The 24,234-nt window shown below is 37.6% G+C and overlaps 2 protein-coding genes across 10 annotated transcripts in view; one reads left to right on the top strand and one right to left on the bottom strand.

Moving 5' to 3' along the window:
• nbeaa (neurobeachin a) overlaps window positions 1-24,234 on the top strand; it is a 908,137-nt gene that overhangs the window by 667,788 nt on the left and 216,115 nt on the right. For all 9 annotated transcript variants that reach the window (XM_072262897.1, XM_072262901.1, XM_072262905.1 and 6 more), the window contains 2 exons: window positions 12,826-12,969; window positions 16,655-16,791. In XM_072262897.1, coding sequence (XP_072118998.1) covers window positions 12,826-12,969; window positions 16,655-16,791 — 281 coding nt within the window. The remainder of the gene's footprint in view (window positions 1-12,825; window positions 12,970-16,654; window positions 16,792-24,234) is intronic.
• On the bottom strand, window positions 19,800-21,685 carry LOC140200113 (putative nucleotidyltransferase MAB21L1). The gene has a single exon (XM_072262907.1). It carries the CDS (start codon window positions 21,510-21,512, stop codon window positions 20,265-20,267), a length of 1,248 nt encoding a protein of 415 aa, XP_072119008.1. The 5' UTR covers window positions 21,513-21,685; the 3' UTR covers window positions 19,800-20,264.

Below are 24,234 nucleotides of genomic sequence, written 5' to 3'. Positions count from 1 at the left end.
ATCCCAAAGAGGAAGAGGTATTTGAAAAGAAAGATGACATGACTGTGGCTAACAAGAGAAGTCAAAGCCAACATAAAAGCCAAAGAGGGGGCATATACTTGAGCAAAAGTTAGTGGGAAATTAAGATTGGGAAGCTTTTAAAAAACAACAGAAAGGAACTAAAAAAGTCATTAAGAAGGTAAAGATGGAATACAGAAGTATGCTAAATAATAATATTAAAGAAGGTACTAAAAGTTTCTTCATATACAGTGGCATGCAAAAGTTTGGCCACCCTGGTCAAGATTTCTGTTACTGTGCATAGTTAAGTGAGTAGAAGATGAACTGATCTCCAAAGGTCATAAAGTTAAAGATGAAACATTTGTTTCAACATTTTAAGCAAGATTAGTGTATTATTTTTGTTTTGTTAATTTTAGAGTGAAAAAAAGGAAAGGAGCACCATGCAAAAGTTTGGCCACCCCAAGAGATTTGAGCTCTCAGATAACTTTTACCAAGTTCTCAGACCTTAATTAGCTTGTTAGGGCTATGGCTTGTTTCCAATCATTATTAGGAAAGGCCAAGTGATGCAAATGTCAAAGCTTTATAAATACCCTGACTTCTCAAACCTTGTCCTAACAATCAGCAGCCATGGACTCCTCTAAGCAGCTGCCCAGCACTCTGAAAATTAAAATAAATGACACCCGCAAAGCAGGAGAAGGCTATAAGAAGATAGCAAAGCATTTTCAGGTAGCCATTTCCTCAGTTTGTAATGTAATTAAGAAACGGCAGTTAACAGGAATGGTGGAGGTCAAGTTGAGTTCTGGAAGACCAAGATAACTTTCTGAGAGAACTGCTCATAGGATTGCTAGAAAGGCAAATCAAAACCCCCGTTTGACTGCAAAAGACGTTCAGGAAGATTTAGCAGACTCTGGAGTGGTGGTGCACTGTTATACTGTGCAGCAACACCTGCACAAATATGACCTTCATGGAAGAGTCATCAAAGGAAAACCTTCCCTGCGTCCTCACCACAAGATTCAGCATCAGAAGTTTGCAAAGGAACATCTAAACAAGCCTGATGCATTTTGGGAACAAGTCTTGTGGACTGATGAAGTTAAAATAGAACTTTTTGGCTGCAATGAGTAAAGGTATGTTTGGAGAAAAAAGGGTGCAAAATTTCATGAAAAGAACCCCTCTCCAACTGTTAAGCACGGGGTGGATCGAATATGTTTTGGGCTTGTGTTGCAGCCAGTGGCAGGGGAAACATTTCACTGGTAGAGGGAAGAATGAATTCAATTAAATATCAGCAAATTCTGGAAGCAAACATCACACCATCTGTAAAAAAGCTGAAGATGAAAAGAGGATGGCTTCTACAACAGGATGATGATCATAAACACTCCTCAAACACCATCGAAAATCTGTGGATAGACCTCAAAAGTACAGTGCATACAAGACGGCACAAGAATCTCACAGAACTACTTTTATACTTTATACTTTATTGTCGCCAAACAATTGATACTAGAACGTACAATCATCATAGCGATATTTGATTCTGCGCTTCCCGCTCCCTGGATTACAAATCGATAGTAAATATTAAAAATTTAAATTATAAATCATAAATAGAAAATAGGAAAATGGAAAGTAAGGTAGTGCAAAAAAACTGAGATGCAGGTCCGGATATTTGGAGGGTATGGCCCAGATCCGGGTCAGGATCCGGATCCAGAACTAGAAGCCTTTTGCAAGGAAGAATGGGCGAAAATCCCCCAAACAAGAATTAAAAGACTCTTATCTGGCTACAGAAAGCGTTTACAAGCTGTGATATTTGCCACAGGGGGTGTTACTAAGTACTGACCATGCAGGGTGCCCAAACTTTTGCTTTGGGCCCTTTTCCTTTTTTGTTATTTTGAAACTGTAAAAGATGGAAATAAAAAAGTAATCTTGCTTAAAATATTAAAGGAATGTGTCATCTTCAACTTTGTGCCTTTTGGAAATCAGGTCATCTTTAATTCACTTAGCTATTCACAGTAACAGAAATTTTGACCGGGGTGCCCAAACATTTGCATACCACTGTACATAAAGTGTAAAAGAGAGGCAATAAAACGATGCTGGAGAGGTAGTAATGAGGGAGAACGAAATGGCGAATGAATTGGATAAGTATTTTGCATCAATTTTCACTAATGGATGACACTAGCAGTTTGGTGGAAGTTCCAGATGTTGGGGGTCATGGAGTGTGTGAAGTTACCATAACTAGAGAGAAGGATCTTAGGAAACTGAAAGGTCTGAAGGTAGATAAGGTCACTTGGACCAAATGGTGTATTAGCCCAGGGTTCTGAAAGAGGTTGCTGAAGAGATTGTGGAGGCATTAGTAATGATCTTTAAAGAATCACTAGATTCTGGAATGATTCCAGAAGACTGGGAAATGTCACTCCACTATTCAATAAAAAAAATAGGCAGAAGAAAGGAAGCTATAGGCCAGTTAGTCTTACTTCTGTGGTTGGGAAGATGTTGCAGTTGATTGTTAAGGATGAGGTCTCAGGGTACTTGGAGGCACATGATCAAATAGGCCATAGTCAGCATGGTTTCTTTAAGGGAAAATCTTGCCTGAGAAATCTGTTGGAATTCTTTGAAGAAATAACAAGCAAGATAGACAAAGGAGAGTCAGTTGATGTTGTGTACTTGGATTTTCAGAAAGCCCTTGACAAGGTGCCACACATGAGGATGCTTAAGAAGCCACAAGTCCATGGCATTAGAGGAAATATTCTAGCATGGATAAGGCAGTGGCTTATTGGCAGGAGGCAAAGACTGGGAATGAGCCTTTTCTGGTTGGCTACCGGTAAATAGGGTATTCCACAGAGGTCTGTGTTGGATCCGATTCTTTTGACGTCATATGTCAATGATTTGGATGATGGAATTGATAGTTTTGTTCTGAAGTTTGCAGACAATATGTGATAGGTGGATAGGCAGGTAGTTTTGAGGAAGTAGAGAGACTACTGAAGGACTTAGACAGATTAGGAGAATGGGCAAAGTAATGGCAGATGGAATAGAGTGTCAGGAAATGCATGGTCATGAACTTTGACAGAAGACATAAAAGAGTTGACTATTTTCTAAATGGAGAGAAAATACAAAAAAACTGAGGTATAAAGGGAGTTGGGAGTCCTTGTGCAAGAATGCCTGAAGGTTAATTTGCAAATTGAGTGGGTGGTTAGGAAGGCAAATGCATTGTTGGCATTCATTTCAAGAAGACTAGAATATAAAAGCAAGGATATAATGTTGAAACTTCATAAAGTGCTGGTGAGGTCTCTCTTGGAGTATTGTGAGTAGTTTTGGGCCCCTTATCTCAGAAGGGATGTGCTGAAACTGGAGAGGGTTCAAAGGAGGTTCACAAAAATGATTCCAGGATTGAATAGCTTGTCATGTGGAGAGTGTTTGATGGTCCTGGGCCTGTATTCACTAGAATTCAAAAGAATGAGGGGTGACCTCATTGAAACCTATTGAAATGTGTAAGGCCTTGAAAGAGTGGATAGGGAGAGGATGTTTCCTATGGTGGGAGAATCTAAGACCAGAGGATACAGCCTCAGAATAAAAGGGTGTCCTTTTAGAAGGGGGAAGAGGAGGTATTTATTTAGCCAGGGGATGGTGAATCTGGAATTTCTTGCCACAGACAGCTGTAGAGGTGCAGTCTTTATGTATATTTAAGGCAGAGGTAGATAGAGTCTTAATTGGTTCATACATGAAGGGATATGGGGAGAAGGCAGGAGATTAGGGCCGAGATGAAAATTGGATCAGCTGTGCTGAAAAGGTGGAGCAGATTCGATGGGCCAAATGGCCTAATTTTGCTCCTATAACTTACGGTCTTATGATCTTAATTATAAATTACTTAAGTGAAGTACATTAAGGCATTCAACAAATTCCTTCTTTAGTTGATACTTATCTCAAGAGTTTGGCTGGATGTGATGAATATTCTTATTTAGAGAACTGGTGATCTCTAAATTTTGATTGTAAAATGATTCTTAAGATGGTGATGATATATTCTTGAGAACCCATTGCTGATCATTAATGCTATGTCAGTTTGTGGATGCATGCATGTATAGAATTCTTACTAGTTGGACATATTGCTTTCTTCATATTAACCTTTGGACAGCTATTATGACTTAGTGATGGTAACATGCTGAAGGAGCATTAACATCATATATGCCATTCTACTGTTTCTATGACTCACTTTGTGCTCCATCAATTGAACTGTGAGACAAAACAAGTGTGCACCACCATTTTGACTGCTGGATAGTTTAATTTACAAGATGTTACTTTTAAATATCCATAAAAATATCAATCTCTCAGTATTTTCTAACCATTCAATTAAAAGAATGAGCTGGTTTACTTATCATCTCTCAAATAACATAATGAATTAGGCCATGTAAACAGAGATCATATCAGAAATAGTTTTTTTGTGCCGCAGCTTATATCTGGTTCTTGAAAAGACAATAGGGCTGATCATCGGATCAGATCCATCGATCTGTAGAAATGATCTCTGAGAATTTCTTTGAATAGTTGATTAAGGTAACAAGAAAGTGAGGCAAGTTATATTTCCCAGAGTGTGATTCAGCATTCCAGAGTCAGTAACATATTCTGTCTTTTTACTGTCCTTCACGAAGTAATAAGATGCATATTTAGATAAATCAACGTTATTACGAATGGAAGTTGAGGTTTTGATGATATCAAACTGTTGTAGGTTCTTTCCTTTGGGGGAGGGTAGAGCAATTTTACCCGTCCTTTCTGTTTTTCCTATGTTTGAATTATTGGTTTCTTATGTTATTTGTTCTTCCCCGGCAGGCTATGAGTAAGGAAAGGTGAGCACAAGAGATTGAAACAGTAAAGTGATTGCAATCTTGAAACACTCTTTGAGAAGATAGTAGAGGCAGGTATTCTCACAATCCTGAAGACCTATCTGTTTGAGCATACAGCATAAAAGGCAATGGACCATGTACTGGCAAATGTGATCAATTAAGACCATCAGATATAGGAGCAGAATTAGGCCATCTGGCCCATCGAGTCTGCTGTGCCATTTTTTTGGCTGATGGCTGATCTTTTTTTTTATTGCCTCCTCAACCCCAGTTCCCGGCCTTCTCCTCATAACCTTTGATGCCATGTCCAATCAAGAACCTATCAATCTCTGTCTTAAATACACCCAACGACTTGGCCCACACAGCTGCATGTGACAACAAATTCCACAAATTCACCACCCTTTGGCTAAAGAAATTTCTCCACATCTCTGTTTTGAAAGGGCACCCATCTATCCTGAGGCTGTGCCTTCTTGTCCTATATTCTCCCACCATGGGAAACATCCTTTCCACATCTACTCTGTCTAGGCCTTTCAACATTCGAAAGGTTTCAGTGAGATCCCCCCTCCCCCCACCATCCTTCTGAATTCCAGCGAGTACAGACCCAAAGCCGTCAAACGTTCCTCGTATGATAACCCTTTCATTCCTGGAATCATCCTTATGAACCTCCTCTGGACCCTTTCCTATGCCAGCACATCTTTTCTAAGATGAGGGGACCAAAACTTCACAATACTCAAGGTGAGGCCTCACCAGTGCCTCAGAATCACATCCTTGCTCTTGTATTTTAGACCTCTTGAAACACGGTAACACGCACAACACGCTGGAGGAACTCAGCAGGTCAGGCAGCATCCGTGGAAACGAACAGTCAACGTTTCGGGCCAAGGCACTTCGTCAGGACTGAAGAGGGAGGGAGCAGGGGCCCTATAAAGAAGGTGGGGGGGGGTGGGAAGGAGAAGGCTGGTAGGTGCCAGGTGAAAAACCAGAAAGGGGAAAGATCAAAGGGTGGGGGAGGGGTTAGGCAGGAAAGGTGAAGAAGGAATAGGGGAAAGCACAATGGGTAGTAGCAGGAGGAGGAGCCAAGAGGGATGTGATAAGCAGCTGGAGGAGGGGACAGAGTGAAACTGGGAGGGGGAAGGAATTACTGGAAGTTGGAGAATTCACTGTTCATGCCAAGGAGCTGGAGACTACCCAGACGGTATATGAGGTGTTGCTCCTCCAACCTGAGTTTGGCCTCATCATGGCAGTAGAGGAGGCCATGTATGGATATATTGGAACGGGAATGTGAAGCAGAGTTGAAGTGGGTGGCAACCAGGGGATCCTGTCTGTTGTGGCGGACGGAGCCGAGGTGCTCGATGAAGCGATCCCCCGATCTGCGTTGGGTTTCACCGATGTAGAGGAGGCTGCACGGGGAGCACCAGATGCAATAGATGACCCCAACAGACTCACAAGTGAAGTGTTGCCTCACCTGGAAGGACTGTTTGGGGCCCTGAATGGTGGTGAGAGGGGAGGTGTAGCACTACGCTTGCAGGGATAAGTGCTGGGTGGGAGATCCATGGGGAGGGACATGTGGACCAGGGAGTCGCGGAGGGAACAATCCCTGCGGAAAGTGGAGAGAGGTAGAGAGGGAAAGATGTGCTTAGTGGTGGGGTCTTGTTGAAGGTGGCGGAAGTTGCGGAGGATAACATGCTGGATCTGGAGGCTGGTGGGGTGGTAGGTGAGGACAAGGGGAACCCTGTCCCTGTTGTGGTGACAGGAGGATGGAGTGAGGGCCGAAGTGCGGGAAATGGAGGAGATGCGGGTGAGGGCATCATTGATGATGGCAGAAGGGAAACCACAATCCTGAAAGAAAGAGGACATTTGAGATATCCTGGAATGGAAAGCCTCATCCTGGGAGCAGATACGGCGGAGACGGAGGAACTGGGAATAGGGAATAGCATCTTAGGGATGCTAACATGGTATTTTCCTTCCTCACCACCGATTCAACCTGCAAGTTAATTTAGATGGGTTCTTAATAGGCAGCATTAACAACACAAGCTGAAGGACCTGTTTCTCTGCTGTATGACTTTATAGCCATTTATTCTGATTGGTACGTAATATAATAGAATAGTTACAAAGAAAAATATGTACATTTAGATGTATGTTTTGTGAAATCTAAGTTCAATCTTTAAATGATGTTATTTTGAACAACACTAATTTTAACATTAGCTTTGTTTACTATGATTTAATTCATGAATTAGTTTGTACATGGAATGCTAATTAGTCCCATTATAATTAGTGAATTATTCACTCATTTTCAGTACTAAAGTACAATGCTCTTTTTCCTAATTCTCTTTAAATTCACTGTAATCCTATATTCTGCTTCTAGTAATTTTATTTGTACTAACTAATAGATTCTTAATGTGCCACAATGACAATTATGGAATTATTGTTAAAGACTGTTACAACCAAGTAAGTTGTTTTGTGGTCCAGAGAGCTGCTTCCACTCTTCAGAGCAAGGCCTAAGCAATTCCAGTAATCATTTGAGAACATTTTCTTGAACTAATATGAGGCCCAGGAAATTCCTTTGATCACTTGTATCCATGACCGTGATAACAATAATGTTAATTTATATGCTAGCAAGTAAGAATACGTGAGAGGAATTACAGTTTGTGATTGAGACCATTGATAATTCCCAATAATATTCAGAGAAAGATTAAGTGTGGAAAGTGATACTGTATTTTGGGATTATCTTGTCAAATAACTGCATACTGTAGAAGTATATAGATGAAAACAGAATGTAACTAAGGATATTGCACCAGAGATAGTTAGGAAAATAAACCATTGATGATAATTTATGATTGAATAGATATAGATATAGATAGAACAAGGCAAAAATGGCCCGCATAGCTGGGCAGTGGTGGAAAGGCACCAGAGAATAGCTATAGAGAAGGTACTTAATTTGAGCAGAATGAAAGTTGTAAAAGGTTATCCAGTACAGATAGGATAAATTCTACTTTGCCAGGAGAATTTAAATTGCAAGTTGTTACACTACTGTCAAAAAAGTCAGAGAGTGATAAACTTATCAAGCACAGGCTAGTGACTCAATGAAGATATTGGAGAATTTTTTTACAGACAAAAATTTGGAAAATTTGCTATGAATTAACATGTGATATATACATAGTGTTTCACTAAACTGATTAAAGATTTGGGTAGTGCAGCTGATGTAGATGAATTTTCAAAAGGTGCTTAATAAAGTACCACATATAGATGTGTTAGCAAAATTGAACCGTTTGAGATTTAAAGGGAACTGGCTACTTGCCTAAGGAAAAGAAAGCAGAAGATAGTAGGGAACAACTGCTTTTCAGACAGACAAGAAATAAGTAATTGAGTCCTCTGCCTATGCTACTGTTCTCTGTATGTGTTATCTATATTAATAGACCATAATTTTAAATTTTGTAAATGGTATACTTGGAGTTGGATTATAAGGGACTCAAAGACATAACTAGTAAAATGGCTAGACATTTGGCATGGAAGCTTGACTATGGGAAGTAGGAAATAATTTATTTTGATAGAGGTAATATGAAAAGGCAATACAAAGTAAATAAAACATATAACACAACTGCAGGAATGGAGATCTATATGCATGGCCTGTCAAGTAGAGAAATCTTTTAAAATACATTTGAGATCTTTGGGTTTGTAAATAGAGTACAAACCAAAGAAACTATGCAAAACTTCCATTAAACATTGGTAAGGCTCCAGCTAGGTTACCATGTCCTATCCTCGGCACAGACTAGAAGGGCCGAGATGGCCTGTTTCTGTTCTGTAATTGTTATATCCTGGTTAGCACATTTTAGAAAGGATGTGAAAGGCATGAGGATGGTATGGAGGAGTTGTCCAACATCAGAATGTTGCTAAAAATTCAGAGATTGCTGAGATCCTAGGTTATGGAAAGCTGATTGAAAATATAAACAAAATGTCAAACATTAGAAAAAGTTTGTAAATGTAACAATGGAGAAATATTTCCAGTAAGATAATATGGGTAGATAAATAGAATTAAAGACTATATAGGAATTTAATGAGGTGTTTTGATCTATAGCCTTATAGAGAGATGTGAGAAGGTGAAATAACCTTTCATGAGGAATAAGATAAAGTAAAAAAAACATTTGAAGAGTTTTGAGGGATGACCAAGTAGATAAAACTTGAAGAACCAGGGCTGACACAATAGGCTGAATACGTTATGTCATTCTATAATTTTCCAGAATTACAATGTGATGCTTCATCAGTAAATAGCCAAGATCTCACTTTCAATTTGGCTTTATGCACTTCAAATTAGTAACTTGGTAAATCATATGATTTTAATATCTGAATAGTTCACGGTGCAATTTTTAGACAGTAGTACATGATGTAGAAAGTACAGAATGCAGCCTTAGAAAGACCAATACATTTTTGTAATGGGCTTGTTTCAGGTTGGATCACTTTGTTATATGTGGTTGCAATGTGTGTTGAACGTCCAGCACACCTTACTCTGAGGGTCACACGTGTACCTCTGATTGCATGAAAATCGTGGAACTTAGAAGCTGTAATAATTAGTAAGTTTTTCTTTCCTAGACATTAGTGAACCTTGCTAATGGAGACTCCCTCAAGAGGAAGAGAACGGAATTCACAGGCAACTGCCATTTTATAAGTAAACTTCCTTAGATGATTATGACTCCGTATTTCCAATTGCAGATCATTTATCTATTTACCCATTATCCATTGCAGAGAAATAAAAGTTAAATGAGTAACTGATCTATTCTGGCACTGGAAATAGAATAGCATGAAATGTTTAGATTTGTTTAGTGATTAGAAATGTGTTGAACACTTAAAATAAGAGAATAAGATATAACAAGGAATTATATAAGCATATTTATGATAGTTCTTCATTTGGATTGAGAATATCATTAAAGTATTTTTAATAAGACTATTCAAAATAATTTGCCTGCAACAAAGCGGGAAGTAGATTTAGAATGTAACTCGTGGATGAAAAACTATAATTGTTCAAAGTCCTATTATTGTCCTTTTAATTAAAGTAATTTTTAAACTCGTTTTTAAAAAATGCATCGCAAATATGGGCAAGCGAACTTAAATTCTCTGAATTTCACATGATTTTAGCTCATTGTCCAGGTACGTCGTAAGATTCCAATACCATTATTACTTGTCATCATTAATTTCTAAAAATTAGGTTTGCAGAACGGGAGGTAAACTATATATTCCGATTTTCACATTGATTTGTATACTTCCATCCATAACTACACTAAAATCGATTAAAGATCGCTTTCACTGTGAGGCTCCCCGTTGATTTTAATGGCAATTTTGTAATTGTTGGATTTACCACATAATTACGCATTATTCCCGCCACAGTCTTTTAGGACTGGTATTTATGTTATGGAATACTATGGTATTTACTTAAGTTATATATTGACATAACACAACCTTGGAGACCAATAAAAGCAATCAATGAAGATGTGTAAGGAATCTTAACTCCAGGTAATGAATTGTTCCTTGAGGTTTTTGTAGCAGGCACGTCAATGGATTGCTGTTAACATGCAAAATTAACAGTTACAGATTAACAATACTTCTTTAATATATTAATGGTGCTCAAAAAGGGGGAATTGCAGGTGTTCCCCCCAAATAATAAGCCATACATGGGCAGCGTACAACCCAAAGCTATTTCGCATATCGGATCCCATCCCTGTCTCCCCGTTCTTGTTTTGACCAGACCCACTGATTCCGGCCATAGGACCCTGGACTCTAGCGGCCAAACCCTTGATTCATGCAACCTACTGGGCGGCAAGAGTACCGGAGTATAAGTATGGAGGAGGGAGGGGAATAAAAGCGGAAGCGAGAAAAAGGGGATGGGAGAGAATGGGCAAAGAGAGCATAGACTGGGTAAATCACCCGTTCTTCGTCCTTTTGAAAGTTGTGACTTCAGCTCAGCATAGCCCTCTGTCTTCTCACCCTTTTGGTCTCCTTTGATGACAGTCCTGCTTGCAATATGCACGACTGTTTGCACCCGGGGGATCCGGAAGGTTATTATTGTATAAAAATCATTGCATTTTATTTGACTATAATCAATATTTTAACATTATTGTGCGATATAAAATACATAATACAGCAAACTCAAGTACTGCAGACGCGAGTGTAACAGAAAATCATGAAATTGTTCAGATGCTCGGCCAGCATCAGTAGCGTGGGAGAACCAGATAAACTATTTTTCAGCATTTTCGGGAATAGGTAAAGATATAACAATTTTTCACTAAGCATACAGATCCAGAGAACGTGGGGATTTGAAGGGGAAGGAGTAGCCTGTGACGGGAAAATACACAGCGGTTATTGAGAAGCAAGAGACTCAAAAGAACTGTTGAAGATTCTCGCATCTGGATGCCATTGCATCCCATTCTTTTTTAATTATTGGGAAAGATTGTATTGAAATGAACTGTAAACCTTTTTGGTATCTGCATTTTGAAATCTACTTTAGTGATTATCTTTAATTTATGACGAAGAATTTTTAATATCGCTAACTAGATTTTAAACGGGAAAGGATTGTGGATACTTCACCAGAACATTGCCGATAGAAATAAAATCTTTTTGTGCCTTTATTTGCTGTATTCTGGACGACGGGAATTGCTAAGGCAATAATGGATATATTTAGTAAACAGCTGTAAACCATTATCAGCAACATTTTGAACATTGCTAGAGGAATGTAAAAGAAATAGCGGATTCTTTGAGGGGGTTTTGTGTATGACGTGAAGTTCTACAACCTGGAATTATTGGCTTTCATTTCGTTCGCCTGCATGGTGCCTGGTCAGTTTTATCTTTGGCAGAAAAATATCATGTACGATATTTTACAGCGATTATATGCTATTTATTCACGTACTTCAAAACAGCTCTATAAGAATAAAACAAAAAAACTAATTATGTTTTGTTCATTATATCTCCGCCTATACTGATAAATCTTTTTTTCTTTCACGTAACTACGCATTTTCTTTTCTCATTTGTTATAAAATAGTAAATGGAGACAAGGTTAAATAACAGATCCTATTTCTGTAAAAACGAGTATAAGTTATACTGTGGAGTCCAGACATTTCTATCCACAAGGTGGAGCTCAGAAATAATTTGGTGTAGCGGTTTGCTATAAGTGTCAAAATAATGTTGGATTGTGAGCAGTGCAGGGCAGTGAAAACATGAAACATTTGCCATAATGACGAGACTAATTATTCACATCATTTTATTTTTGGAATTCCTGAGCATTCAATCATTTTGAAATATTAACCATGACCTAGGAACAGGAGCCCCCTTTTCATCGCCTTCTACTTTGGACTGTGATTGACACGTTGAAGCTTAATTTATATTTGAGCGGTCTCGATGGATATCTGTGACCCTGGCATTAACTACTATATCCTCGTCTGGGTTATGTTTATACTTGATATGACATGTTCATAAAAAAGAAATGTTTGATCAGTGATTGATAGCCAACTCGCCAAGTGATATATAAAATGGTTTAGTTCTATATAATACTAAAATTATTTAACATCCCAGAAAAAGAGCGCAAAATATGTAATACATGGGTGTCACCTATGCTTTCGTCTTTCTTGGCATTTTATACGTATTTTGTTTTGGAATATTAGCATATCTTTACCACTATCTTTAATAAGTGAAAGTGGGTGAAGTGAGTCAACATGTGACGCACATTGTGCACTATAAGTTGGGATACATGAACTAAATATTCGTCTTGAACTAATTTTTTATGGATAGAAAAAAATACCCTGCTGTTTGAAGCTCTAATATGCAACCTGTAATCAGAAACAAAATATTTGCGTAAATGGTAGAGTTTGCATTCCGCAGAAAAAGCGTATAGCATCCTGTCTCTGCACCATTGTCCAAAAGAAGAAAGAGAAGTGTGCTTCTATTGAATATCGCTGTTAAATGCGGAACTTAACATACAGTATTTCCGGAAACAGTTGAATAATTTTTCATTGCCTTATTTCTGCTGTAGTTGCAGATGAAGACATTATAAAGTCGAAGAAAACTTTCCGGGCCCAGACAGTTGTAAACCAAAATACGGAGACCGAGTTAATGTTAGAAGGAGATGACGATACGGTCAGCCTACTGCAGGAGAAAGAGATCGACAATTTAGCAGGTAATTCCCAGCATATGAAAGGCAAACACTCTCTCTGGGGATTTGCCTTTGTGGTATGAAGGTGGGCACAGTGACGCATAACTTTATTGCACATTGTCTTTAAAATCACTCTGGAACGAAACTATATATAGTGCAGGAGATCCATAGTTTAGGGAGAGTTCAACACGGCGAATCTGGCAACCACTTTGTCTCCTCATTATTCAAACCCTTCGGATCCATAACCCAGAACTCGAGGAGCAAGATCTGTCACGTGTATCTAGATACAGTAATCATTTTAGTTTATAAAACTGATATTAACTGATGTTTCTTGCTACTCAAGTTATGAAACAAACACACTGCATTTACATCGTTAAAGATATAAAATTGAACATAAGTATTTATACTGACTAGATTGAGAATTATTAAATTGTTGTTTTCTAAAATAATACATGCACTTTATTGATTAAATAAACTGAGCCAATAATATATTTGTGTAAAGTTCCCATTTATATTTAGATACAACTTCCGCGTACGGCAGGATGAATAGTTTGTAGCTTCTGTTTTCCCTTGGGTGAGAAAGATCGTCTGTACTTCCACTCTGGTTTGATCATAAGTTGTAGTTACATTTTTCTCCCAAATCACACTTTTATCCTAGCGCCTTTTTGAAGGATTGTCGTTATTTCCAGAGGCATGTCACAAGTTTGTGATCAATAACCTCTACGGAGTTTTTTTTCACCGAAATTCCGGAAACAACCATCCGGCAGTGGTTAAAGAATATAATGTAATATATAGTACGGTTAAAAAAAAATCATTTAGCAATTTTTTGGACGTTGGTGTTGACATCATGTCTTTAGGGTTGTATTTATAATCGTGCAATGATGTAGATTTTCTTCAATGTTGAACTGGTTTATTTGATGAATTTATAGTAAATGTAAATGACATTAAACTTCAGCTAAGAAATATGACTAACCTCTCACTTATATAAAGTGAGCACTGCATTCTGTGAAATGTGTAGTCAAAAGAATGAAGACAAAAAAACGCATAAACTTAGTCTGTAGTGTAAATTTGGTAAATGTAGTGTATTTTTGTGTGCGTGGAGAACTTGCGGTACCACAACTTCGCTTGTCCATCTACCGAACTCGTAGATCCTCCTATTGATTGGCACAGTGCCTTTGATTTCACAGGATCAACAATCGAAAATATTCCCAGAGATGCGACGTGGTTGTTGACTCTAGAAGTGGATTAACAACTCCATAATGAAACTTTCCTTTCAATGATCTCCACATACTCATAATTTTATGCTTATTATGCTGTACTGTCTCTTATTGTGCATTTATTACTGGCTGAACCAGACCAGACTCTCTATCACTGATTATTATAATTCTGTTGCTTTGAAGGTATCGGAATCAGGTCACTGTACTTAAACCACTCTGTTCCTTTCACTCATTGCCTTTGGGTTGGGGTTCTGGGTAAAGCTGGGTAAAGACGTAGTCCACGTCTTTTCCTCATTGTAAATAAAAATTAGAAAAAATCACGAGCGCAGTGAAACACCTGGTAGGTTTGATTGAATGTTGTAATTCTTGGATACCTTTGCATCTGTAGACCTGAACCATTTAATGTGAACCCTGAGTGATCTCCAGGTTTTGATGTTAGTCCATGTTTTCTTTTTCCGTCCTGCCAAACCCCTCTGCTCCGTAACCCATCATCTCTCCAAGACAGCTATATTTTGTTGCGCTCTCATTCCAGTCTACCTTACCTCGCCCCGGTACTAAATTTGGTAAATCAACTCCAATTCAGGATTTTCACCTTCCCCTCCAGATTTACTCTTCTATCTTACATCTGTATGCCGGCCACCTCAAACTGCCAGTTCGGTCCAGTTAAACAGCTGGCAAATGGTGAATCGTGATAGCAGCCAGGCGTCAAACCAAGGAGCCCTGCTGTTGCCTATCCGCTGCAACCGACTTTACATTAAGGAAAAACACTGCAAGGTGTATATAAATTCGAATGTTAATTTTAATATGAACGACAGTTTGAAGTGATTGATTAACATATCAATAACGACTCGATATCAATTTTCGTCCCTTCGAACTTGCATGGAACAATTATTGCCATATTTAGGCTCTCATACGCATGATGAGGGTGAGTTAGCTGCCTGTTTTTTTTAACGCCTCATTATGGTATAAGTAACAACGTGTCCATCTGAGACATGCGATGTTGAAACAATTCAAATGCAACAACAAAAAAAGGAATGTAAATTTTATCAGTGTGAAAAGGCAGAAACGTTTGCGAGGTCGCCTCAGCTGCATTCAGGCAGTTGCCATACACGTTTGAAGGATTCAGCCTTCCGTAAAATAAGGTCAGAGTCGGTGCCATTATCCAGTATTTACAACTGAATTCTAATAAGGTACACTTAGAACTGCGTTTATGTTTATAGATAGCTGGTTAAATGGGAACTCCAATAGTATGGATAATTTTGAGACCTCTTAATATATGCACACTGGATTATCATTTTATGCAAACATTTTAATATTGGATTCTAATTATGGAGTCACTATCCCTTGGGAGATTAAAACGTAATCCTTTTCTTTCGGCTGTTCTGGATTAACCTCGTATTGTCCCATTCTTTTTCTGATTCCCTCCAGGCTACAGTACAATGATTGTATCTACTCTAAATGTTCTGTGACTGCGGTTACTGTATAATCAGAGATTTGGAAAGCACCTTCCCTAAAAAAAATGACAACTTCTAACTATCTGATCCAAATTTGTAAATATCTAAACGATAAAAAGCCTAGAGTCGCACGCAAAGCTTTCCCTGAGCAGAAAAGATGAGTCTTGGGAATACAAACCAAATCGACTTGTAATCTTGAAACAATATCGAACAGAACTGGTGGAGCAACGCAGATTAAGATTGATGAGAGATTAAAGTACCAGTTCAGTGTAGCGATCGATAGAAAATACCAATCCTAAAGATTTTAGTTTGGCTAGTTTCGGGTAGACGTGATGGATACAAGTGAGAACTCTCGATCGAGATGATGACATTTCACGTGATTGTGGTCAGCTGACTCAGATCAGAAATGTGCCGAATGCTTAAAAACTGTAATACTGTTCTGGGGCAAAAACTGAAGTAGTCCCGATGTAGTGTACGTTCCCGTTCCTCTGGCAGTAATCAAAATAATTGCGTTAAAAATGGTACTTTAAAGCTACTGCTGAATACACAACTAAGCACGTTCTGAACAATAAATATGTTATTTACAAAACTGTGGTACTCTTTTTGATTATTTTGAGACGCATAAAATTCTTTGAATCCTGATATCTCGACTTCACTGTAAAAGTATTCCACGCGGGTTTCTCAGAACAATAAACTAAATATTCGACGCTGTCACAGAATGGGAGTGATTATATTTACAGGATCTTGCTCGGATAGCTCCTCTGAATCGCCTAAAAAGATAGCAAGCTTTCGCGTAGTAAGATCACAAAAATTATCAAAAGCAAAATTATTTCTGAAATCTTTGTACTTCCATTGGTATTACCATGCATGCCAAAAGCCCTTGCGTGTGTGAGCATTGACCTGTGATATATAATGGCGAAGCGTTTATAGCTGATGGCTTAGAATTTATCAAATTATCCCATTTAAAATGGTCAATGTGAAATCATATTCCCTCTAAAAGGTATAATAAAAGTAAAAGATTTACATGTCTACTTGCAGGCCCTGTTGTCTTAAGTACTCCAGCTCAGCTAATAGCACCAGTCGTAGTTGCTAAAGGAACCTTGTCTATCACTACCACAGAAATTTATTTCGAAGTCGACGAAGATGATCATGGCTTTAAAAAAATCGACCCAAAGGTAAACTATTTAATATTTGATATATTTTACTATATTTTTCCTTCTGTTAAGCCATATTTATTGCTCGTTTTCCTCATCATTTTAACTAACACTGGACGTAAATGCTAAATTACGTAGTTGTCACATGGAAAAGACGGGCTTTTCATGAAAATTAAAATACTGACGTTTTTCAGTAAAATTATCATCTCGATTTTGAACATACTATTAAACATTTATGTGACAGTAATATAACTCACCGAGAAATCGCATGTTCGTTTAATACTAATCACGTGGTTACTGATATTCATAATGTCATTTATTTTCGGTGAGTTCAGAAAAAAATTTGTAAATGACTTACATTTACACATATTTTCACAACTTGCTTAAAATAAATTAGGTGCTTGCCTAATTATTTGCAATATTAAATTGACGACACTGAATGATGGAGCGAAGAAGGAAAACAGCCTGAATATTTGAAAAAGTCGTTATGTACTGTCCTCAAAATTGTTTTAATGTATGATGCGTGAAAACTCTTTCCCAATTTTACTCCCATCCCTTTAGTGTGACATATATTGGCCCAAGCCACTCAGTGGAAGTTTTTCCTGCAATTAATTTGATCAGCATCTTGCAACCATTTTGGTTATTTATCTTAAAACTAATCTTTTAGATTAAGCTAACTTTTTCTTAGGGAGGCGCAATTACAGTTGGAACAATCCTGTTGGTGCTTTTGAATGTAATTATTATAATTATGTTGGGATCAATGGCAACAAATTGCGCCATGTTAGGTGTAGCTTTCCTCACTAGAAATAAACAGAGTTTATCGTCTGTTTAAATGTTGTGTGAAATATTCTAGAAGTTTTGCATGGGTACTGGAAACTGACGTCAGAAAGTATTTGATTTGTACATCTCTTGAGACTCGTTTATTTAAAGTAGCCGATACATTTTGATGAGTCTTAAGTGAATAAGACTGGCAGAACTAAAGACGGGATTTGATCTTTAACCCAAGTCTATCCGGGTTTACAAAAGAGTTAATAGCTTTATAAAATCACGTTGGTTAGGCCTTGGTCCGGATTTCATTGCTACCAGTGGTCTCACCACGTCAAACTTGTACAATTTTGCAATATTCGCCAAATATTCTCTTCTACATATTTTAAAGGGGTAGTTCTTTTCGAATTTTGATACGAATTTACATTTTGATGTAATGTTTTCAACGAATTGTCAAATTCTGCTGTTTTACACTGGTACAATATAATTAAACGTTATCTGTAATGTATTTTGTTTTTAATGCTAAACTTTAACGCACCTGTTTCCTTCCATTTTATTTTCATCTCAGTTTTATTTTCTTTTCTTTTAGGTTTACATTAATGCAGTTCAATCCCTTGATTATGTCTATGGCACATAAATTTGGTAAAATTCCTTCACCTTCAAATAATTAAATAACCTGTGTTTCTATTTCATCAAAATCTAAACATTAAAGAACACCAAGCTTGTCTCGAGGAATTACATTCATTGCTTTCGCCATCTTATACATTTTACGTAGTAACATAAAGCAGGGAAGTTTGAGACTCTACAACCTGGAAGCTTTTAAAATCTATCAACGAGTTTACGTCTTTTTCATGTCTTTATAACGGATACATTAAGCAAAACATTAATATTAGATAATGTTTTGTGTTGATTTGTTGAGGTTTCCACTAAGAACGTAATTAATTTACCTTAGTTAACGTATTGATATCACGAAGTTATATTTCTGCACCAAAAGTTATGTTAGAATATACAATTTTGCTCATAAAGTTGGTTATATGGACATGATTCCCTGGGTTAATACCAGAAAATAAAATTAAAGTCATGTATAGTTCCACAAGCGACTAATAATCGCATTAACAAAACAAAACTGAGGAATATACATAATTTTGATTTTTAAAATTATATATTCCGAAGTCCATGTTCCAGAAGTCTTTTATAAACAAAAATTTTAGTGCAGTGGAGTAAGTCCTGGTGCAGGTATAAAATAGGCTGCTTTGTTTTGCTTATGTTAAATCACTGCTGTTTTCCTAAGCGCGTCAAAGCAATTCCGTTATTCATTTTCTCTTTATATTTCCGGTGTGTTTTTATGCAATTATAGACATTGTGATCAGGATAAATTAACATTATTTTACTTGTAGTACACTCGTAACACTTTGTCTACCAGTGGCCTTATTAAAATACATCGAAAAGGAAACAAGTTATCTTGCATGTGCGTTTACATTATACGTTATTACGATAAACAGTGCAATTCATACGCTGAATGCAGATGTGCAATATATTCAAGATGTTAAATAATTTCCTAGTAATTTTGCTGTGTTGCAATTTATTGTATGGTTATACTAAACCAAAACTTTTAAGTTCGCTTTCTAACGTTTATCGTTAATATCGATGGATTTCACCATTCTTAGTTATCTTCACGTTTGCCAAGTCTTATTTTGAATTACTCAAAGAGTACTATATTTAATATACTAAGTATTTTTATTATAATCTGCCATCAGCCGGGTTTATTTTTTAAAAAATCAATTGAACTGTCTGCTGTTACTGATAGAGGGAACTAGCAACGTACACCTTATGCTGCAGCAAACATTAGCTTAATGCATAACTGGATTTCACACTCTTTGCTCATACGTAGCCGAAAACGTTAAACCGTAGCCTAAATTCTACCCATTATTTCCTGTATTCTCTTTTTTACATTGCAGACTTAAATTCGCAGTCTGGTTTACGTGTGTCTTTGTGTCTTTTTAAACTAAATTGTTTTATAATAACGATTTCAAAAAAGATTAATTCAGTCAAAACAACATAATAGGTTTCTGCATGTCGTAATTTTGGAGTATGTTGTATTTTGCATACGTGCATTCCTAAAGATTTTCGGTTAACAAAATGTTTTTTTTTCTTTTCCTGCAATTATGAAATATGTGATTTAAATAATTCATTGCAAACTGCAGGCAGTAAGGATTTTAATCGTTTCATTTATTAATTTCAAATTAAATATTTCAGCAACAGAAATTCCAAAATGTTCTTAGTCACATAGTTTTCTAATCCAGTGTTTTCCAAGTGCATATTTTTCAATATTTTCTCCAGTTTTCCACAATCAAGCATTATGTATAAGCGACGTTTATATATCCGTCCGGATATAGTTTAAATAACAATTCAAGTCATTATGGAATGAGTAATAATGATATGAACAAGCAAAATCTGAAACGATCACTGTCGCCAAGGTGTAAACTTTTCCATTAGACACATCAGATAGCAATAAACTTCAATAATATCATCTACAAATACCTTGATGGCAGTATCTTCTTTTAGCAAAAAGAAAGTCCAGCTTATCCAAAAGTATGGGATCAGTCAGCTTGTTCGCCTAGGAATTCCTGGTACACAAAACATCAATAGCCACAACTGAACGACAAATGCGCGGATATTTAAATGTCATAAAATGGAAATCACGGTTTAAAGGATATAAATGTTCATTTTCAAAGTTTTTCCAAGCTTTTGGGATTAGTAAGTATCTCTCTCGCCAGGCGCCAGGTTTGTTTTGCTGCGTTTTCCAAAGCGGTATGTGGTTTGCCCTGAAATAAATCTAGGTTGGGTAAGAAATAATGTGGACATCTGCGGCACTGAAGGCAGGAGATGAGCTGCAGTAGAATCCCGTTTAGGCGATCTCCCAAACACGACTCGTCCCAGTCCGATTCTCTGGGATGTTTCTCACATTCATAGGAAACGAGTGTTTTCATGTGATAATTATTGAGAGGCTGTCCAGGGAGTTCAAGGTGTCGATCGCGCAAAGTTTTGAGAACAGACAGGCATTTCTTCCGACAGCCCCCTAATAGAAGCCTGTTCTCGGCCTCGGCGAACTGTAACACCCAGGCATCGCTCTCGGCTGAGCTCTGTTTGCCAGAAAGGGAGTAACACTCTTTGGAGAGTAAATTGAACCCCTCGGCCTTGACCTCCGCTACCCTGTTCGGCCCAGGCCATGGGATATGAGGCAGCGGCCAGTGCGCCGCGCTCCTCGGCCAAATCCCAGTGCATTTGAAAGCGGGGGTGATCTGCACAATGTAGCGGTCCCTGATCCGAAGTTTCACCTCGCTGGTGTCGGCCACCATCTTCACAACATCCCGGTAACTACATTTGTCCACGGCCTGAGCCACCAGTGTTTGAAACCTGGAGCGGATCTTACGTGCAGAGAGATACCCCGAAGCCGTAATGAATTCCACCCACAGAGACATGCTCCTTTTACGACCGTCACTTAGCTTCAGCACGGCGCAGCCAGGTAAGGAGCCATCATCCACGAAGTTGAAAACACCCATCTGGTTCAAGTAGAGGACTACCTCGAATTCGGTAGGGGAAATTACCTCCAATCCTTCAAAGCGACTGTCGATTTCGTTCAGCGAGCTGATAAACCGTGGCTCCTGCACTTCCACTTCCTTGAGAACGTCTGACACTACTTTACACACTTCCCTGATGGTTTTGGCTATTGCAGCTTTTCGAGCTTGACACTTCTCATTATAGTATTTGTTCAGGTGGTAGACTAGTTTGGCTTGTGCAGCAATCATATTTGGGCAGAGATCCGGGTTGTATACCGGAGTCTCGCAGTACCCTGACGGATCCAATGCGGCCGGTTTAACAGGCGCCAACTTCAGAAATATAAATTTAAAAAAACAGTAAGTGAAGACGTCGCAAAAAAAAGCTTCAAATCGTAGATCTCCAACGACTAGCTTCATGAAATTTGTTCAGCAGCAATAGCGTACAAATCTATCACGGCAGTAGCAGCACTAGCCAAACTTGTTTGTTTTCTCTCTTCTCGGTTTCTCTCTCTCTCTCTCTCTCTCTCTCTCTCTCTCTCTCTCTCTCTCTCTCTCTTTTGTCAAGAAACAGATCAACTGTAGTCCAGTCTGCGCTTCTAAAGCTGCTGATCAGTTTGGAGGAGCATAGATGCTCTGTGGAGTGTAAAATATAAGGCAGGGCCGGGCGTCGGTATCCAATCGCTCTTGGGCTCGTCATTGCCTGCCACTAAATAGAGCTAATTAATCCTAGCATTTATAAAGAACTCAAAGTGGGTGTCTGAGCCCCAAAGAGGGTGTTCAAAAAGCGCAGTCGGATTGTCAGAGGAATATTCGAATTTTTGTGTCTATGTTGTGGATATTATTAGACAAGAAGCTATTTGGTAATATATAAATAGATGCGGCTTTTGATAGTTTATCTATTATCCCTCTCATTCTATTAGGTAGGGCAATGTTTACAGTTATGAAAGTGTTGTGTTTGTATAGGCAGGTGCTAATGGGTTGTTGTGGCAGTAGGTTCTTGTCACTTTCATAGGAGAAAGACCGGTTTCATCGGGGCTCTTCATTTGATTGTCAGATTAACAGCTCAAATCCAGTTTTAGAAGGGTTTAAACTGTATAGTATAGCTGTTTTTGAAGTGGCCTTCTCACAGTCAGAAATATTCTACTACATCAAAAGAATAATAAAATAATTATATTTTAACAAGCAAAATTGGGTTTTCGAAATATTCACTTTGTAGTCTGTTTTTGAAGCTCTAAAATTGCACATTCTTAAAAAAGCATAAGTGATAACAACGCTGTACGAAAATCTGCTTTATAACAAAGTTAACTTTAAAGCCTATCGGTTGTATTTTATGGGTTATTTTGAATGATTGATTCATGTTATTTATCCAAACATGCTTTCGTAAAATTATCATAGCTTTCGGATTTACAGATGCTCTTGGGGCGGGTTTGTTCGTAGCGATGCCATTTTCTGGAGCTCTTGCAATTGGAGAGTTGCTGTTTAGTGCGTCGAAACCGTGCCTGTCATTTCTCTCAATCTGGGGCTGCTGGCGGTGTGATAAAAAGGAGATAATTATGCACCACAAAGTGGGTTGCATTACTGGATATGTCACAGTTTGTAAACCAAAGATAACAACCTGTTTTATAGGGAGAAGTATCGCAAATAGATAGATATTGATAAAACACCATAATTATTGTAGATTGAATCGCAGAATGAGCTGGGTTTATAAATTGTAGATCAATTCAGGAAATCCAATGGCGGAACTGTTGGCAAAATGTTGTCGATGTTGAAGCTGTTTAAATGAAGGAATAAATGTAGTTCGATTTACTAACTTAGTTAACAGGAACATTTGATCTGGTCAAAGGTCAATTTGTAAAACATTTGTACCATTTTCCATCAGCCTTGTACACTACATGGTATTGGTGTATATCGCATTCATATTCATCAAAAGTCATTTTCTTTATCTGTGTTGGATTAGTAAACAACCGTTTGAATACTAGTTACCGTTGGTATTTAAAATACATATAATCACGTAGTAATCCTTACTTAAATTCGGCTGTGTGCGAGTGTTGACTGGTTAAAAGTAAGATTACATTTTGTTTTCAAGTTGAATGCTAGCGCTTGATTGGTAGTAATGGTTGTTTTTCGGAATCTGGTGATAATAGGGATGTTCAGTTTAGCTGTTACATTTGAAAATAAAGTTATATGGAACAATGCGTGCGTTTGAGATAACTACATTCATGTCATTTTATGACGCCTCCTGATTCTTTGTTAGTAATTTAATCAATTAGTTTATTAAATAATAGTAAAGAAGAATTAGCTGCTAAGAATATATTTCAGTTAATTTTAGAGTTTCTGGTGGAACTTTTTATATAATGAGTATCATTTTTGTAAAATGACCGTTAATTCTGACATCATGACAGGTATTATACAATTGCATTGAGCACGACATAAGCAAAAAACGTTATGATATAAAACCAGTACAAAGAATGATGTTCTGGTGCACTAGATGGTTGAAAGTCAATATATTTTAAATTCTGTATACCAACTTCCTGTGTAACTGGATTATGTAGTCCTAGTCTTTTACCTACCCATCCAAACCCCCTCCCCCCATACACACACACACACACACACACACACACACAAAATCAAAATGTGCATCATTCTGTTTCTAGAAATATAGCTAATCTGTTGATGTTTTTGATTATATTTATTAAAAGGTAGTGAAAGATGGAACAGTCATTTTATTTACCATTGAAGGAAATAAATCAAGTGGGTTAAAGAAAACTTCAGTTATATTTAAAAAGTAACTTCTAGCCTGTGCTCTATTTGCTATCATGTTTAGTAATAATTGCTGTCAGGTTCAGAGAAATTTAAATCTCTAATGTGGCAATTCCTTAAACTTTCAATATACACAATGTTATGTTCAAAAAGGTGTAACAAAAACTATTCAGAACAAAATAAATTTTCCTCTCCACATTCCCTTTCACTCATTTCTATCATATCCCTGTTCCCCAATTTCTTTTTTCAGTCTCTTTCCCTCTTTAGTTCATATTTTAGGTTGGGTAATTTATTGTACATATTTTTACTTCTCAAAATTTTATTCTTTTCTTTGGCTGTGGGATGCCATGAGAAAAAAGACTGGTTTGTGATTGTCTGA

This window comes from Mobula birostris, chromosome 7 (assembly GCF_030028105.1).
Source record: "Mobula birostris isolate sMobBir1 chromosome 7, sMobBir1.hap1, whole genome shotgun sequence".
Taxonomy (NCBI): Eukaryota; Metazoa; Chordata; class Chondrichthyes; order Myliobatiformes; family Myliobatidae; genus Mobula; species Mobula birostris.
Note: the sequence above shows the minus strand (reverse complement) of the source record. Positions and strands in the feature narration are given on the sequence as shown.

Excerpts from the sequence above, each read along its gene's own strand:
- LOC140200113 (XM_072262907.1), bottom strand. The coding sequence starts at position 21,512 with ATGAAGCTAGTCGTTGGAGATCTACGATTTGAAGCTTTTTTTTGCGAC.